The following is an 18,558-nucleotide window of genomic DNA, read 5'->3' as shown; positions in this document are numbered from 1 at the left end:
TACTTTAGATTCCTTGCCCATAATCAGATGAGCTGAAGGAAGTTCTAACAGGACACACTCTGCTTATGGTAGGATGTCTTTATTGTCTTCTCAGCAATGATACAGTGAACATTCAAGACCATCAAACACACACATTTCCCATGTGTTAAAGAACGTGAACGCACGGAAGCTTCTCTATGGAGGGAACGCTTGTGAACACTTTGAAAACAAAATATGTGTAGATTGTATTTATTTGACTGTAATACTGCTGCCATATTTACAAGAAAATTTCACAAAAATGCGCATTTTTAAATAATGTTTAAATATATGGAAACAAACATGAAACTATTTCATAATGATATTAAAAATAAAATAACATTTTCAAATGTAGAAGTTAATTAGGGATTTACAACAAGAAGTGGTAGGCCTACTGAATGTGGTATCAAATTTAGCATACTTTTTAAGGAAATATAAAGTCAAGTGTATGAAACGCTATATTCCTAATGTGCAAGCAAAGCACAAGTCATGTCGTTTTAATCGTATGTTCACCTCATAGAGATGGTAACCACAAGCCAGGGTTACAGACATAGTTAAAGCTGTACTGCTATGTTATGCAATGCTTATATTTAACAATCTAACTTCACCCAATGTCATTTCACAATTGGGTACCGAAAAACTGACAAGAATGTTTTTTTTTCTTACACCCTACTACACTGTGCAAATAGCCAATGCTTCCTGCATCCATGAATACTGTAAACATTATCTAATTCATATCATACGTGGCACAAAAGTAATAATTTTGGCAATGACAATTAAGTCAATTAATAGTCCAGTCACGTCTAATCCAGTGTAATCCAGTTGTGTGTGTGGGTGTGTGTAAGCATTTATTATAATGAAATAATTTAGATGATGCTTCCTGGTAAATGAGTTGTCACCAGTGCAGGTCGACAGGTTTTTCCAGGCAAGTAATACCCTCTTGATGAGCCAAGTGGAGTCCTACGTCCTCGTGTCACCCCAGTGGGCTGACAGCCTGCTAAACTGTGCCTCAGGTGGGAGAGATCAAATGCCTGGCATCTTGAGAGTCCCAGAGACAGGTCACATGGGGAGACCCAGGGAAGGGGCCTAATGTTCACAAGCCAAGGCCCTCCACCAGCGAGACCAGGTGGAAGCACAGGGCTAAGAAGCCCGTCCCCAGCAAGTCCCCCAGGGCAGTCAGGTACGGGATGGAAAAGTTGTCTGGATCCAGCCCCCTTCTCCACATGAATCTCACAATCACGTCAGACACATAGAGAAGGATCCCCACCTAGAAGTAAGCATTTGTGTGGTAAGCATTACAGTGGTGGAGTGTTTGTGTTTAACACAACTGTAGTAAATACCAGTCATGGCTTGCACCATCCCCTGACACTGTACATGTGGGTTTGTTTACAAACCGGCAAAAATGATCTCCAAAGAACCATGTTGACTGACAACGTAATATTACACGATTTCAAACAAATAGTAGGTTATTGGACAATTGGCATAAACAATGTGTGACTCATCTGGTTGGGTAAGAGCGAAAGGGCCAGGCTGGCTGGTTTTCCATAGACAGAAAGGTAGGGTATGGATAGGAAGGTGCGCCATTCTCCCTATTATAAAGTGGTTTACCATCAAAATGACTTCAAAGCTGTTATAGGTAAACAACATCCATATGATACCTTCAATAAAGCTAACAAGGCAGATCTCTGTGCACGGTTACTTTGTTGCTCAATGAACAAAGTATGTAATCTAAAAGCTTTTGCTCCAACAGTGCCTCAGCACATTCCCAGCCAAGGTGAATCATTAACTCACAGGCCTGTCAAGCTCATTTCTAAGGAGTGGTTTGGATGCATTTCACTCCACAAAGTACTCCACAAAAGTACTCACCTGAAGAAGAGCAGCAAAGAGGTAACAGCAGGTAAAGGCAACCGTGATGGCAGTGTGTCCTCCCTGAAGAAGACTTATTGCTGACAGGAAAACTAAATGACCAGGCACCACCAGCAGAAACAGCACTCTTGCCGATTTGGAGTTCACACCTATCGCAACAATAAACCAGTAAAGTTTAAAACAGTAGAAATGCCTCTCATAATACACAACATAGAATTATGAATAGTGTGAATTGTGGATATCTTCCATTTAAATGAATTGTGCAAGTTGTGCGAGAGGCTTTTATATTACATAAATAACCATCAACCAAGTATCCATAATATTAAACTGCTGAGCTACTTTGACCATGATGTCCTACTGTGAGTTGAAATGTATTTCTTTCTTTACTAACATACTTCATTATGATTGAGTATTACCTGAGGAGAAAAAGGTGACGCAGGGGTTGGGCCAGTGCTGCCTCATCTTGTAGGGCAGCACCCCTGGCACACTCCAGAAGTGGAGATAGGTAGAGATGCGGCTCGCCTGAATGGCAACCAAGTTACCCCCCACACCTGCAAGGAAGGGAGATGATCATGAATGGCAACCAAGTTATCCCCCACTCCTGCAAGGAAGGGAGATGACCATGAACAGAGGTTAGGAAAAAGGACCAGCCATTCATAAACTCTCGATTCAAACCACAAATGATGTGAATGGATGGCATATGTTTTTAGCATACACATTTGGGTGGGTGTTCAGGATTACATATGCACAGCATATATTTTTCCATACTGTCCTGACAGAAAATCTAATTTCCTTCTTATTTATGGATTTTCCAGCTTTCAACAGTATGCCAATTTATGGTTTCAACCGCTACCTTGCTCTCTCAGTCTGAAATATTTAACAATAAATGATTTAATTGCATCACTGCACACTTGCCAAGTCTAAGCTGGCAGTCTGGAATATCTCCTAGAGAGTTGCCAGACAAGTGTGATCACTCGTTGTGGCTGTAGTCTTTTACACACTCCAAGAGAATATTCTGAACCAGAACAAAATGAGGATTATTGCAACAAGGAGAGCCAATGAAGATGATTATACAACAAGCCTGGCTATTATGACAAGAAGATGTCTGAAGGGACAATCGCAACGCACAAACAGTGTCGCCCCAAAGAGAGGAAAGGGAAATGAAAAGCAGACCCGTGGTGGCCAGCGGTCATTCCACTGCAGGCTCTTTTGCTATTCTGCGTGTTCCTTCACCCTGCCAATACTGGGCCATGACTATGCAGTTTATGGGCAAAAACATCTGGGCAGACAGTCTTAAACAGACGCATCTGTGAGGTTTTGTAAGATTTGCCGGCTTATTCCTTTGTAGATAGATAGATAGATACTTTATTGATCCCCAAGGGGATACTCAAGAATTGTAATATTACCTGAGACACCAGAGAGGCTAGAACAGAGGAGAGCAATGACTGTAATCAAAATCCTCGCAGATTGGGCTAATTCTTTAGCTTGGCCGAAGTACCAGAGAACCATTTTCCTCTCAAACCAGCTGCAGAGGCACAGATAACTTGGAAGGAAGGATTGTTGGAAGGATTATTGGTGCTTCACTCCCCTCCCTGAAGGACATTTACACCTCTCACCTCACCCGCAAGGCGACCACAATTGTGAGTGATGCAAGTCACCCCGCTCACAATTTGTTTGATCTACTGCCCTCTGGGAAGAGGTACAGAAGCCTGCGCTCCTGCACCACCAGACTCACCAACAGCTTCATACACCAGGCTGTTAGGATGCTGAACTCTCTGCCCCCCTCCCCCCTCCACCCTCAGCTACATAACATCCTGGACTTTGGACCCACAATGGCTGCCTTGCACTACTCCACTTGTACACTTGCACACTTTGCAACGTGTTGTTGTTGTCCTGTTGTCCTGAAAACACTTCTGAACACACTTCTACTGCTCTTACATAACTTGCACCACTATGTCACTTGCATTCGTAGGTCAAACAGAACTACCTCAGCCATTTATTGGCCTGACTTTTGCACTATTATATTGACTGTCTGCTGTATGCACAATTGCACAATTTCAACCCAAATTTTGCTGCTCTTATTTCTTCATTGTATGTGCCTTCTTATTTACTTTTTATATTGTTTACTTGAATGTTATGTTTGTCTGTGAACCTAATTGGTAAAATATGTCTTGTCTCCACCGTGGGATAGTGGGAAACGTAATTTCGATCTCTTTGTATGTCTTGACATGTGAAGAAATTGACAATAAGGCAGACTTTGACTTTGACTTTGATGACTTAACTATGCCGAAGGATACACACATATTATCACATGTTGAAATTCCAAAGATGGAAATAACAAACTCATAGAGGACAGCTCTAAACAGCTGTGAAGGCTACAAAACACCTTACCATTGATGACAGGAGTAAAAACAGCCATCCCCTCAAACTTAGGGTCACTGACTGTCTTGTCAAGAATAAGACCTCCAAAACTGAAAAAGAAAAGTACATTTGTAGTAGAACTAGTTAAGAGTTTTCCTGCATCACCTGCATGTGTTTCATTTACACACATGATTATACTGACAGATGTGTGAACTGAAAGGTGTGTTGTGTAAGACTGCTGTGTCCCCTGTGACTCCAGTGCCACAAACCTGCTGATGGACATGGCCACGATGACAGGCTGCCAGCCGGACTTGAGGACCTCACGGATCTGTGGGCTCCGCCGAGCGATCACCACCCACACAGGAATCAGGACGAGGAAGAAGACACACACAAGCGGGGCCAGGTACCACACGCCTGCACACAGACAGGCAGAGCACAAGCCAGAGCAGCATCACACAGCGCACTCGGAGGCAAACACTGGCCCATTTAGGACAGACAGGGAAAACGGCATGGAGTTGCTTTTTACACACCTATACTGACCTCTTCTGGTAAATGGATGCCTCAGCAAGACTTTATTTGCGAGCATACATAACATTGTTTTTTCACACAGTGCCAAAGATGAATGATACCATCCACTTCTCAAATAGACACTATTACATAATACTAGCCCTAACCTCAAACCTAGTTCTTACTCTAAAGGTAAGTATAATATAACATGCACCCACATTAGTGTCCATAAAAAGTATCAATGAGCAAATTCTGAAGTATGCAGTTCCAAATTAGCGTGGCTGCTCACACAATGTTAGCAGCACTCTCGGAAAATATGTGTGTGTGGACACCCAGATATACAGTAGTCAATTAGAGCATACCTGTAAGAGCCAAATAGGGACTAGTTCATTTGGAATTATAATTTAGTTTAAAAACAGTTAAAATGGTAAAAATTATTTAATGAAAATGTATAAGAATGTAATGGTTTAAAATGCATAATTTAGTAATGTTTAGGTCTGATAACATTGCAGTATTTTGAGCTTCCAATTACACAGCACTACTGTGCGTCATAGCGTAATTGATTGGACGTAATTAGCTTAGTTTGAAGTCAGAGACGTTGGAAGCAATACAGTTTTTTGACCGTGCTTGCCATGCTTATGTATAACTTGTGTTTTATAAGTAAACATTTCAAAAGAAAACTTTTTGGTTTGCTCGCGTTTCAAATACTGGTTGTAGACTGACTTCAAAAGGTGGTACAGAACAATTAGAACCAACAAGGTGCCACTACAATACCTCTGTGTTCAAACAGAGTGCTGCTGACTCCAGCTAGCAGGGACAAGGTGATGAGGTCTCCTAAGCTGGCCGCTATTGGGGTGGCCACATTGTCTGGGTTGATTCCCACCTTCCTGGAGCCGATGATCACTCCAATCATCACCAGACCTGAGAGCAGACACAGATGGGAAAGATGACAGAGGGCATAACTAACAAAGAGGAGACAGCCATCAGCAGAGAGTTAGTTCCACAACAGTTCGTTCCACGGATGCTGTATTTTTTGAGTATTAGAATAAAACGATGACGAACAGTTTTGATAGCCCAATCCTATTCTCTGACTTTAATAGTCTTGGTATTGTTGTTCAGGGTTGTACCTAAGGACAATGCTGCCACAAAAGCAGTGGTCACACTACTAGCACATAGCACGGCCGCCTGGTCCAGTTCCACTCCACCTCGAGAGAATGCCCCCAGCACCACTGCAGCCAGGGCAGCCAGGAAGCCCACCACTGTGGCCTGAACCTAGAGCAGAGAGGACGAGAGAGGAGGGTGAGGAGAGTGAGGTTAACCACACATCACTTTGACATCTGTGAACTTCTTTAGTGAAGCTGTATGGCTTCAGTATCTCTACTCTACCACCAGATGCTATTCTTGAATTCCTCCTTGGGAATAAAGAAAGAAAGAAACAAAAGAAAGAAAGAAAGAAAGAAAGAAAGAAAGAATGTATGTATGTATGTATGTATGTATCTATCTATCTATCTATCTATCTATCTATCTTATTCTGACATCTTCTTGATGCAGGCATGCGCAAGAATGCTGCTCTATTATCTAATCTTATTTTCACTTTCAACGTACAGAGATAACAGATAATCCAAAGAGGCAATGTCCACTCAGTCGTACCTTTTGAATTATTACTATACAGCTGAATTATAACAGTACATTATTTACTGTAGCTATATCTACATTACATCACTCGAATGTGTCTACTTACTGTATATTATTCATTTATAAACAGTGGGTGAGGACACGAGTCTTGTTGTTTTTTAAATGAAGTACAAAACTATGAGCACCTGTATTAGAGCCAGATTACTGCACACCATTATCCACTGCTGGTTTGGGTCATCCATTTGTCCAGTGTTTGCCTAGTCAATGGGAAGAGATCAGGTCATCTGAGAGCTACATGCAGAATCAATACAAAGTTGAAAATGCATTTGAAAGTGGTAACACAACACACTGAATACTGATGTTCTCTTCGGTCATGCAGCACAAATAGAGCTTGTCTAGCCTTTACATGTTCACATAAATTGTATAAAGCAACGTGGCAGTATGTCCAATATGGTTTAACAGAGACATGTTACCATAAATCCATACCTTCTGATATCAAAATATAAACTATCCATAAGTTGATAATTTTCTGTTCTGAAGAAGGAATATAACATGGTTTGCGATACAATGGTTACAATAAAATAGTTTTTAGTAAAAAGTAACATTTATGTATTCTGGTGGACTTACAGCAGTGGACAGCCTAGACGCTAGGGTCATCTCCAAGTTGCCCTTCAATCCAACCAAAGCTGGAACCAGGATAAATATTTCAGTGATGACTTTAAACACCTCCCAGTGCTAAGAGGAAAAGTAAATAAGAGTGCAGTTAGCTCAGACATCTTGCAATGGAGCATCTACATCACACACTACTTCTAATAAACATGCCAGGAGTATTCCTGTCAAAAGATAGGGCAACATTAGTAAAGATGAAAGGATAGGCTGCGTGGGTGATTGTGGCAAGGTCGTCGTTTTGTAGCCATGCTACAAATGGCACTTATTTAGAGCTGTGACTATCATTGTGATCATGTAATCCACATCAAATCCATTAATTGCTATGAGCAATAAAAACAGCATGGACAAAATCCTTCCTGTGTAGAGTCTCAACTCCAACTCATCTGTCTAAAAGCATTCCAAAAATAGACACGCAAAAAAATGATTAGATAAGGAAGCCTGTCTACAGTGTCATACTGCCAGAGTATTTTTAGGCGCTCTTGAGCGCTGGGCTATCTGTCACGTTACGCCGCTATCCTGGGAGCTGGCCCAGTTCTCCTGCTGCTGGGTGTCGGAGACAACAGCCCTCTCTGCCTCTCCACCCATCAGCCACTCTGTCAGGTCCTCCACCACCAGCTGTCCTCTGGATCACATCTGAGAGCACTGCTTCATGGCGAGGTCCCTTCCAACACCACAGACTTCTATTATGCTACAGAACACTGATCTACAGACATTCCTTTACCACGGAGACACAGAGCTCCAAAACTCTTATTGCACCACAAATGTGCTAAACCCTTTTGTTGTAATTTCCAGATAAAGAGGATATGAAAATGTGGTTCATGGTTTCAGGAATTAAATGACTAACAATCTCAATGACAAAAGACAAACCCAATTCATGAGGAGCTCACTCCTGATATGAAAGTAGATGAGGGCTTCCCAATGCACAGCAGATAGATAATGAAACATGGTAATTCATGAGTTGGAAACCCTATGATCACATGAGAAAAGGAGGTCATAGCCAAATATATTGCTGAAATTAATCAGTCCCTGCATCCTTTCTATCAGTGCCAACTGTGATGTTTATATCACTTCAACCAGGTGTGTTGCCTGCTAGCTCATTGGTTTACCAGTTCACCAGAAAAAAACTCCAACATGCCAACATGTCTAAGCAATTATTTTCTTTGTTTATCCAATGTTAGAAGAGCTAAACCAAAGTGTTAAAAACTATGGTAAGACACAATATGGTAACAGGGTATGATTATGAAATACCAAATGGCATACAGTTTAAAGTAGGATTCTCTTAAAGGACCACTATATTATTATCACAATATGGAATCCAGAACCAAACTTTACTGTAATTTTACAACATGCAATGTGAAAATATTGTAACATATTGACAGTATTTTTACTGCTGGACAAATTGTCTTTGTGAACCTTACATCATTGTACAGCATTTAACTCTTCTGTGAACATTAAGAATGGGTAAAAAAAATATCTTATGTGAGAACCATACTTGCACAATGTCCATGACAATCCCAGCTGCCACCATGCCCAATCCAGCCACCAGGAAGGGCACGCCACCTGGAGAGCAATGAGGCAGGAGCTCTCGGGCAGGACTCCATGGGCAGACCGCGTCAGCTTACAGGTGAAGCCCCTCAGCTTCTGGCCCTGATAGCACAGCTCAAGTTCCAGCTGTGTGACCACCATGGCCAGTTACCCCATCCCCAACAGCAGTGGGGCACAATAGAGTGGGTGGAGAGGACCACTGCTGATCCTGTGACTAGCCAGCGTCTCCAAACTACTTTTTATGGTTCACGCCAAGTATTCATGGAAATGTGATTGTGTCCCAATGAAATGTCCTAAAAAAAAACGTGGACGTTTCAAAAATGATGGGTTCTTATATTCAATCTGAGAAGACATCAAATCAGTGCCAAAATATCTCTACTTGACTGACAGAACAGTCAAATCCTTCAGTCACTTCTGACAGTACAAATATCCTTAAAGCTCCACAGATGAACCCCCCCCGCAGCAGGTGTGCAACTCAATCTTCTCCGTATTGTATCTCTTTTATGAAGGTAACTGTGTTTCTCTTCTAAATAAGCCCATTGGTTTCTTGTCAGTCCAGGCTAACTGGTGAGAAGAGGGGAGCACCTTCCAGTGCAGGTGCCCCTGATGCCCTTGGAGAGAAAGCTGCCCTGCTCCAGGCTGTCCTCCAGGAGGGCTGAAAATGAGAAGTGGTCTCCACGTGGGGAGGGCTGATCAGTCCGGAAGAGAGCAGGAGCCCAGTGTCTTCGTCACTGTCGTCGTGACTCAGTGTTTCCATGCACAGCCTCGTGCTCTGGGACAGATAACCTCACTCGAGCTCTTTTGTGCTTACAAGCACACACACAAACACCGCATCATGATTAGCTTGATCTCTCACTCGCACTGTTTTCTCTCTCACTGTTAAGGTCTCACCCACTTTCTCTAGCGTAAAATGACCACTCAGACATGTTGCTTTGGTCTCACTGGGTTAACAGGTGTAAAACCTGACAGAAACACATGTCAGAGGTCTGCGCTTTTTTCTGGTGGTCTGTTATAGCCCCTCCCTTGTCCAGTGAATGGCAAAATGGCAAGCCCTCTACTGCCGGCTTCTCCCTCTCACTGCTTCCCCTCCGTCCTGACTCATTCTCTGAACCTCATTCACACACCGCCCCCCTCCCCACCACCACCACCACCCAGCTCTCTGAGGTCCTGCTGCAGACTTCAGACTTCATGCCAGTGTTTCCCCTGAAACCGTCATGGACAGAGAGAAGGAAGGAGAGAGAGAGAGAGAGAGAGAGAGAGAGAGAGAAAGAGAGAGCAAGAAAGACTGAAAGAAAGAGAGAAATGAAAGAGAAGAGAGAGGAGGCAGACAGTACCCACACAGCAGGCTTTAAAGCTGCGTACGCTGGCTGTGAGGAAGCAGGAACAGAGGCAGGGGACACCCCCACCGGAGCGATGATTCAGCTAAAGTGCACCTCAAGGATGAGCAGGGAAATACAGAGCAGGATTGCTCTGCCCCAATCTTCCCTACAGCTACACGGCACACTGCACATAGTTCCTCTTGGACCAGTACACATATAATTCCAGGTCCCCCAAAAAATCATCAGAATTATGATGAGAATGAAAGATTAATCTTAAGAGGCTTTATACACTGATTAATGAAAAATTTTCTGATTGGAACTTTAATATGATTACTGGGCAAGGCTTACAAAACATGTAATAACATTTCTGTGGTAGTATTTACTGCATTAACATTTTCATCATGATACTAAAAAGATGTGAAATTGACTACTTGTACTCATCTCATTATGAGAGCAGCTGAGGTGAGCAAATCACTCGCTGCACATCATCAGTACAGGTGGGATTGATTTGAGAACCAGGACAGCATCTTCTAACAGTGGAGCAGCATCATTTAGTTCTTTACCACTAAGAAGACTAATAGAGGTATATTAAATAAATGAATAAGTGTAATAGGACTAGCTGCCAACAAGCCCCTGTTCATGATGCCTTTACTCAACAGTCAAATCAGACTGCACAAATGGTGTGAAGAACTAAAAAACATGTAAAGCAGGGTAATTTCATTGCTCTAATTACAAATGGGGTGGAGAACTAAAAAACATGTAAAGCAGGGTCATTTCATTGCTCTAATTACAATTAGTGTGAAGAACTAAAAAACATGTAAAGCAGGGTAATTTCATTGCTCTAATTACAAATGGTGTGAAGAACTAAAAACATGTAAAGCAGGGTCATTTCATTGCTCTACAAATGGGGTGAAGAACTAAAAAACATGTAAAGCAGGGTAATTTCATTGCTCTAATTAATTTTCACCACTGCTGGGGATGGATATTACTATTATATGATATCAAAAGCCATGATGATAATGACTGACAATAAGCTCAATCATACTACCTATCACTTTGGAGGATTCATACAGTTGCTGTTTATAATGCATTTGACTGATCGTTTAACAAATTCGTAGTAGATCGTAACATCTCTGGAAGATCATAACATCTCTGGAATCCTGTAGTATTTTGCTCAATCAATACATTCAGCGTAAAGCTGAATAGTCACACAATGTTTGTGAAATATAAAGCCTAAATTAAGCATACTGACTTTCTAAACATTTGCTTGTCTCTGCCATAGAGTTTATCTGTCAGTCCACCCCTACCCATTCTGGTTTTGGGTTGACAGTGACACTGATGTGCTGTTGCGCTGAGAGCTTGCACAACCCTTTGGGCACCATGAGTAAGACCATATGTTGATCATTATCACCAGACAACCACCATCAGAGGTTCTAAGTGGAGATTCTGGACTACATGTCCACACTGAGTGCCAGAATTAACAGGAATATTATGTTAAGAGGTTTCAGGGAAGGCGTTAGTGGCTGGCCTAGGAAAGCCCATTATACAGAGAGAAGGAACAGCCACATTCATCAACTAATGATCAACATCACCAGACAACCACCATCAGAGGTTTTAAGTGTGTTGCATTTCTTGTTACAACAAAGTCTGAAACAACAAATGACACTTTTCGACCAAAGAGAGGGCACAGGTTGTACAGTACAATGAAGGCAATGGCTGGGACTGTGTGTGCATTATCATTCACATGTGAGCTCAACAATGTGAGCTCATCACCACTGCCCATTCCAAACAAGTGCCCCTGGTTTTCATAGAATGTAGTCGTTCATAACCGTATTGGTACTTATTGAATGCCAATGCTTAAATCATTACCAAAGAAAAGGAAATAAATCATTACTCACCTGTACAGAGTCAAGCACCATGCCAGCCATCACCATCCCCATCCCTGCAAGCAGGTAGGGGAAGAGCACCTGTAGACAGATGGATATGGATGACTCCTCCTCAGCTTTGGCCTGTGCTGGCTTGACCTTCTCTTCCACAGGCTTTTTGGGTGGTGGTATTGGAGGAGGCAGCAGCTGGGTATCATCTTGGGCATCAAAACCTGCCAACTTCTCATTGGTGGCACTACCCTGACCTTTGCCCCTTCCCTTTTTAGCCTTTTTGGACCGCCCTTTCCTCTGACGGACTTCATCTCCAGGCATGATGGCGTCTCAGTTCCTCTGCCACTATAGAAAAAGTACAGCATAGATTATCATCAAATAATCAATTACGTTAACATGTCTACCACAACAAAATAGGAAGGCTGAGACTTAGGATATATTCCACTAATGCCCACTGTAGTCTTATACCCACAGCTATGTGAATAGTGATACTGACTGACTATATCCTGAGTAGCCTTTAAGCAAATTTCAGTTTGAACTAAGCCTGGCACACATCATAGGTTTCCACCTGAATTCAGTAGAAATTAGGATAGCCTATAGTATGCTTAATACTGGGCTGCAGTGTATAGGCTAATAATGGTGGTGGACCAGGATCGAGCCTCATTATCAGCAGAAGGGCAAGTGATTTAGGAAGACAGGAAATCCTATCAGTGATTGTTTTGGCACAAGTTTTTTGCTTCGTTGGCAATGATGTGGACTTCTAATCAATTACAACATTTTCACTCTGATTGCCAGAATAACGAGAATGATGTAGCGGTCTCAGGTAAAGTTCAGAAAAGAGGAATTAATAAATACATAAACAGGACGTAACATATTCATCAACCGATGGCGTACGTTACAGTAGACTACAGTGTACGACAATCTCGTGTGGACAAGGTACGACAAAACGATAAGTTGAGCCAACCTTTACATTTTGGTTCATTAAATAGGTACCCAGTTTCCAAAAAGTGTCATTACTGGAGGCCCAGATCGATGAAATTGGGTGAAGCGATTCAAACCCTTGAAAGTTCAAGTAGTAGTCTAACGTTATTCCAAATAGGCTACACCAGCCAGATAGACTGTTAAAGGATGACGAGTTAAAAAATGTATCCAAGTGCGTTCTTAAGCAATATTCGAGATTTTTGTCTATGAAGATCATGTTGACCAAAAGATAACAGAGCATAAATCTCTATGGTCTCTAACGTGTAACCTACACTGTCACGACGTTGAGCAAGACGCCATGTTCATAATTCCAACCGATGACGTTACACGTGAAAAGGTTTCCCATTTCAACTTAAAAGTTGGAGCCGTGAGAAAAAAATCGAGAGTCCCACTCGTTTGGTCACTGTATCTCAACAGAATGCTGAATTCTAATGGATGTTTAATCGCCGGATTAAAGCGCGAATTTGGAGAAAGATAAAGCGTCAGGCTGTCAAATATGTATAAGAGTTTGCAGATTGTATTCCAACAGATTTTGAAGTAGTAGTCTATCCTATAAAATGTATGGAGGATAGACTATAGGCCTAGAATAGGTTGTTGGACATTGCTACACATGCACATGACGAATTACTAATACGCTCTATGCCAAAATGCCTTAACCTAGCCTATACTTACCCTAAATGTTGTTTCAGTTATGAATGAGGTCGTCACATGGAGGAAACTTTTGAAACTAGCCTAAAAATAGTCTAAATGCTGTATGAAGTAGATGGACTCCTCCCCGACAGTGTGTAGGGCAGAAAGTGTCATCTTAAATTTCACCTCAGTTGGCAGATTGGCACGAGCGTATTTGACGGCATCTGCCAGCAGCAACAAACACGCACCAGCTCACTGGTCTCTCAAAGGCAAGAGGCCTATGCATTTTTTGAAACTGCAGTGCTTCCACACCAACTGATTGTCATTCCCACTATACAGTGATGGCCAAAAGTGTTGGCACCCATGCTAAAGTTGACTGAAAAGAGGAATATAAAATCATCTTTTGGAAATTGATCTTAATGCCTTAAGTGAAAAATGAGGAAATATCTAACCTTTAAGGACACCAATTTTCTTAGTGAATGAATAATGTATCATAAATAAATAAATATTCTTCCTTAAAATACAGGGGTCATAAAATAGCCCCACATCATCACATACCCTTCACCATACCTAGAGATTGGCATGGGTGTTATTTCAGTTAGCCTATTAGCTGGTTTGATGCTCATGCCAATCTCTAGGTATGGTGAAGGGTATGTGATGATGTGGGGATATTTTAATTCCAAAGGCCAAGGTAACTTTATCAGGATGCACAGTATTCTGGATCCATGAAATAACTGGCCTTTAAAAATAAAAATCTGCCTGTCTCTATGGGAATTTAACATAGGGGTGTCAATACTTATGACCCCTGTATTTTAAGGAAGAACATTTATTTATTTATGATACATTATTCATTCACTAAGAAAATTGGTGTCCTTAAAGGTTAGATATTTTCTAATTTTTCAGTTAAGGCATTAAGATCAATTTCCAAAAGATGATTTTATATACCTCTTTTCAGTCAACTTTAGCATGGGTGCCAACACTTTTGGCCATCACTGTAAGTGTAGTGAAGCCTATTTTGTTAATCTGGTCATAGAGCTCCTTACCATGCATAAGGAACTACAGGCTCAGTCCCTGCCCTATCACTGCAAGCGCCTCATGCTTGATCATCCTTAAGCACATTATGTGGATATTTGATTTAGTTTTTTTTAGTATATTTAGTATTTTTTTTTATCTTCTATTGTCTCTATTTAGCAGTGGAGTATTTTATATTTATATACTTATATTACTTTTTCTGCTGTAAGTGCATGTTGTGATCTATCTATCTATCTATCTGGTCATCTCACAAGCTTTATATTTCACCCCAATGTGAGCCAAAGTAACTTACTTAACTTAATGTAGTAGGCTAGCCTTTGCACTTAGGCCTACATTTTTAGACTGCAGTAGCATGATGGTAAATGGCATAATGTTGCATATTAAACAGATGTCCAACCCATGTTGATGTAGGCATTACATTAGGATGTCTTCTGAAAGTTGCCTGTCGATGCAGAGCACATTATTCTTTTTACCACAAGGTGGAACCCTCGTATTGCGTCAAAGCCTACAACATAACGAGCCTTGGAAACCGAGGACTTGGCTTATTCTGCAAGTTTGAGCTCGTTTTTCCACGCTCTCAGCTCGGATGGTCTTGCACATCACTTGACCTTCACTCAGAAGAATACATGGATATGACGTAAACGGCATTACTTAACAACTTATGAATTTAAATCGGAACATTGAAGGTTAAGAACATTTGTTTGGCAAACTCAGTAGTGCTGTAGGCAAGACATTAGGCCTACTTGCAAACTTGAAAATGAATGAAGAGTATGATGTAGCTGTACCCGCCCACCAAGAGGCCCAATTCCTGGTTAGAAATAAAGAAAGAAAGAAAGAAAATTGTCCTTAAGAGTGACTTTAACTCTATACTACCTTCTGTGTTGGACTAGGGCACACATGGAGAAATGTAGGACTTGTTGAGGAGATGCATTAATCCATACAAAACTTTCTCCCTTTCTTCCTATGTAAGCACTGACATTAGCAGTGTGGAATTCCTGGTTGCTGGGGTGAAAATGCACATAGGCTATAAATAAAAGTCCTCTTGCTTTGACTAACTGCTAACACCTGTTGTGGGCCTATCAACAGCTTTTCCAACCTCCAGTTACTTTCACTTTTACCAGTGTTTCCATACTCCCTCAAATGTCCTCAACCACTGCCAGCCCCACTGGCTCTTACAATACTCTCTCAGTGATATCATGAATCACAACAGTGAAACTATAAATATTGTATTGGTATTGACTGATATGTAGGCCCGTTCTGGAAACGGCACAGTGTTTTCCAACATCTGATGATCCAAATGTATAAACTGTCAGTTGTTTCTGTTATGTTAATGAGATACCACTCATTTTGTACTGTCATGAATGTTTGTTATAATGTTTTTTTTTTTTTTACAGTGTAATGGCTGCAATGAGAATGTAGTTTTTTACTCAATGAATGGCATCTGTCTGGACTGGAGTAGGATTGGTCCCGCTTGGTCAACTAACCTATTTAAGACTGTGGTTTATTGTGTTTTGTAATATAACCTCTTGAATTCTTGAATTTCCCCTGGGGATCAATAAAGTATCTATCTATCTATCTATAACCTGAGGAAGGTGGAAGGATCGAAACATTGTTTATTAAATTATTTGTTTTCAAGAGAAACAGTGCACAGGAGTCTGTAAGTTGTGTACATCCATCCATCCATCCAACATCCATTAATTAACTCATTCAAATAAAGGTCACAGCTCAAAGTAAATGTAGAGCTGTGACCTTTATTTGAATGTGATGAGCTAATACATGATTTGTTAATGCATGTTCTGATAACTCATGTGAACTTTGCATAATTTGTGAATGCTAAGGAAAAGGGTTTTGCAAAGTACAGCTAAAACTGTTATATTATGTGAAAGGGTGATTTTTCCAGCCTTCTTAAACTACAGTTTGCAAGTGAGATAGAACAGCTGTTATTGTACTATGACTCCCACCCTTTCTGTGAGAGTGATATTACATAACTTTACAGTGGTTGATTGATGACCGCCGCAGTTTACTGTCTGTCTGTGCCAAGTCTCTCCCTACACAGCAGAAATACTCAGTTTTAGTCCTCTTCCAGACAAAAAGAGGAAACCTAATATCACAATATCTATTTTAGTACCCGGTGGAAAGGGGTGAATATGAACTCATTTTGGGAAAAATAACCAACTAAAATTACCATGTTGCAGTGGTTTGTTTCCGCGTAGCTGTGAATTTCTGATTGACAAACTGTGTGGCGAGGCATGTAATACATAGAGTTGAAAGGAATCTAACCAGCTGATATTTTAGTCCAACTGAATGTTCATACATAGTTCCCTAGGTCACAGTGACCTTTGACCTCTAAAATCAAATCAGTTCATCTTAGAGTTCAAGTAAACAGTCATAGTAAACCCTCAAGGCATTTTAAGATATAGCATTCACAAGAATGGGACTTTCATGGTCACAGTGATCATGAACTTTGACCACTGACCTCAGAAATGTAACCTGTTGATCGTTTAGTCCAAGGAAACATTTATACCATTCCATTAGAGGATACAATGTGTTCCCTGCAGATAGGAAGAGCTAGGGAGGAGGTGTGGTTCTTTATGTGAAATCTAAGTATCATGCCACTCTGTTGATAGCCATGAATGTCACAAAATGTTTTGAAATGTTGACTATTGATCTTAAATTGGGAAATTCCAGTCTAATTGTTCCTTGTTGTTATAGGCCTCCGTCAGCTCTTAAAGAAGCTTTATCGTCACTCTCAACTGTGCTCACAGATATTGTAAATCAGAAAGAAATTATTCTGCTTGGTGATTTAAATTATTCTTAAAGGCTTACTGTGATTCTGTAAATTTAACACGTCATAAATGCTCCAACCAGCCCAAACACAAAAATCCGAATAAGTCCACTTTAATTTATATAATCCTATAAACAAACCTGACAAATGGCACACAGATTGGTATTTTCTCTAATGATGTGAGTGAATACTGTGGTGTTGGGATGATTCGAAACCTTTGACCAACAAGCATTTATTCATGATCTTTATCATTACAACTGGAATAAAGTATTATTAATTCCTGATGTTTATTTGGCATGAACTTACTTTAAGGATCTATTCATGGGAGTTTTAAATAAACATGCACCTCTAAGGCTTTTTGAGGTTAGAGGAAGTGATAACCCCTGATGCATTATCCTCTCTGATACATGAGAGGGGATCTAGCCTGGGCAAAGGCAAGGAAATCTGGCTTAGAAAGTGATTGGTCTATTTCCCGATGCTTAAGAAACAAATGTACTGTACATGTAAAGCTAAATCACAATTTTACTTAGATGAGACAAGCAAAATTTGCATAATTCAGCTAAATTTTGGAAAACTGTTAAGTGTTTGAAATCTAATTCCTCATTTTCTGTTCTACCTAAGCAAATTAGTGTTGATACTGTATGAATCACAGACAGAAAAGAGATAGTGGACTCTTAATCAGCACCGTACTTCTGCCGGGCTCCTTTTCAAGTCAATGCCAAATCAACCAGTAGACATGCATCCCTCCGACGTTATTGGACAATCATCACCTTCTTTCTAAACTCAAAGGTGAAGATATTTGAGTCACTAGTCACTAGCAATAAATTAAAAGTGTTTTTAACTTAGAACTGTATTCTTACCCCCCTTTGCAGTCAGGTTTCAGGAAGAGGCATAGCACCATCACAGCAGCCAAGTAATTCATGACATTGTCAGAGTTATTTTAAAAACTCATGTGCAGCATTGTTTATTGACCTCGCCAAGGCTTTTGATGGATTTCAATATTTTATTACAGTGATCTGTGTAAATTTGGGGTGTCCACTAATGCTATTGGGTGGTTCAAGCACTATCTCACAAATAGATTTCAATGTTACATCAAGGAAGGCTGAAATTAAGATTGGAGTTCCACAAGGCTCCATTCTAGGGCCACTGCTATTTACCATTTAGATAAATTCTATTTGCAACTAGAGGCATTCACAGCTTTACAAGAACATTTATTGAAGTTAAAAAAAGATATGCTGTTCAGTCATTCTCATTCCAATGTAAAATTGTTGCCTCAAATTCACAGGGAAAAGAAATAGAAAGTTTCATAGTAATACTTGGATTTTTTCTGGATGAA

At 40.7% G+C, this 18,558-nt stretch overlaps 1 protein-coding gene across 5 annotated transcripts; it reads right to left on the bottom strand.

The window, feature by feature from the left end:
• Window positions 1-63: 63 nt before the first annotated feature.
• Window positions 64-13,578, bottom strand: LOC125293625 (solute carrier family 41 member 1). 5 transcript variants are annotated; one of them, XM_048241641.1, is made up of 11 exons: window positions 13,448-13,578; window positions 11,816-12,139; window positions 7,012-7,119; window positions 6,570-6,641; window positions 5,877-6,021; window positions 5,524-5,670; window positions 4,512-4,656; window positions 4,273-4,352; window positions 2,298-2,432; window positions 1,882-2,030; window positions 64-1,282 (listed from the first exon to the last, which is right to left on the bottom strand). In XM_048241641.1, the coding sequence occupies exons 2-11, from the start codon at window positions 12,113-12,115 to the stop codon at window positions 1,109-1,111; spliced, it is 1,455 nt and encodes a 484-aa protein (XP_048097598.1). In that variant the 5' UTR covers window positions 12,116-12,139; window positions 13,448-13,578; the 3' UTR covers window positions 64-1,108. The 5 variants fall into 5 exon arrangements, with proteins under 5 accessions (XP_048097598.1, XP_048097600.1, XP_048097599.1 ...); XM_048241643.1 differs by lacking the exon at window positions 13,448-13,578 and adding an exon at window positions 13,048-13,074; XM_048241642.1 differs by lacking the exon at window positions 13,448-13,578 and adding an exon at window positions 12,765-13,033.
• Between the last annotated feature and the right edge of the window lie 4,980 nt (window positions 13,579-18,558).

This window comes from Alosa alosa, chromosome 4, assembly GCF_017589495.1.
Source record: "Alosa alosa isolate M-15738 ecotype Scorff River chromosome 4, AALO_Geno_1.1, whole genome shotgun sequence".
In the NCBI taxonomy this organism is placed as follows: domain Eukaryota; kingdom Metazoa; phylum Chordata; class Actinopteri; order Clupeiformes; family Clupeidae; genus Alosa; species Alosa alosa.
Note: the sequence above shows the minus strand (reverse complement) of the source record. Positions and strands in the feature narration are given on the sequence as shown.

Coding starts and splice junctions, on each gene's coding strand:
- LOC125293625 (XM_048241641.1), bottom strand. CDS start 12,115: ATGCCTGGAGATGAAGTCCGTCAGAGGAAAGGGCGGTCCAAAAAGGCT. Junction 2,433..4,272: donor TTTTACTCCTGTCATCAATG/GTAAGGTGTTTT, acceptor CCTTCCTTGCAG/GTGTGGGGGGTAACTTGGTT. Junction 1,283..1,881: donor TCTTTGCTGCTCTTCTTCAG/GTGAGTACTTTT, acceptor GCTTACTTCTAG/GTGGGGATCCTTCTCTATGT.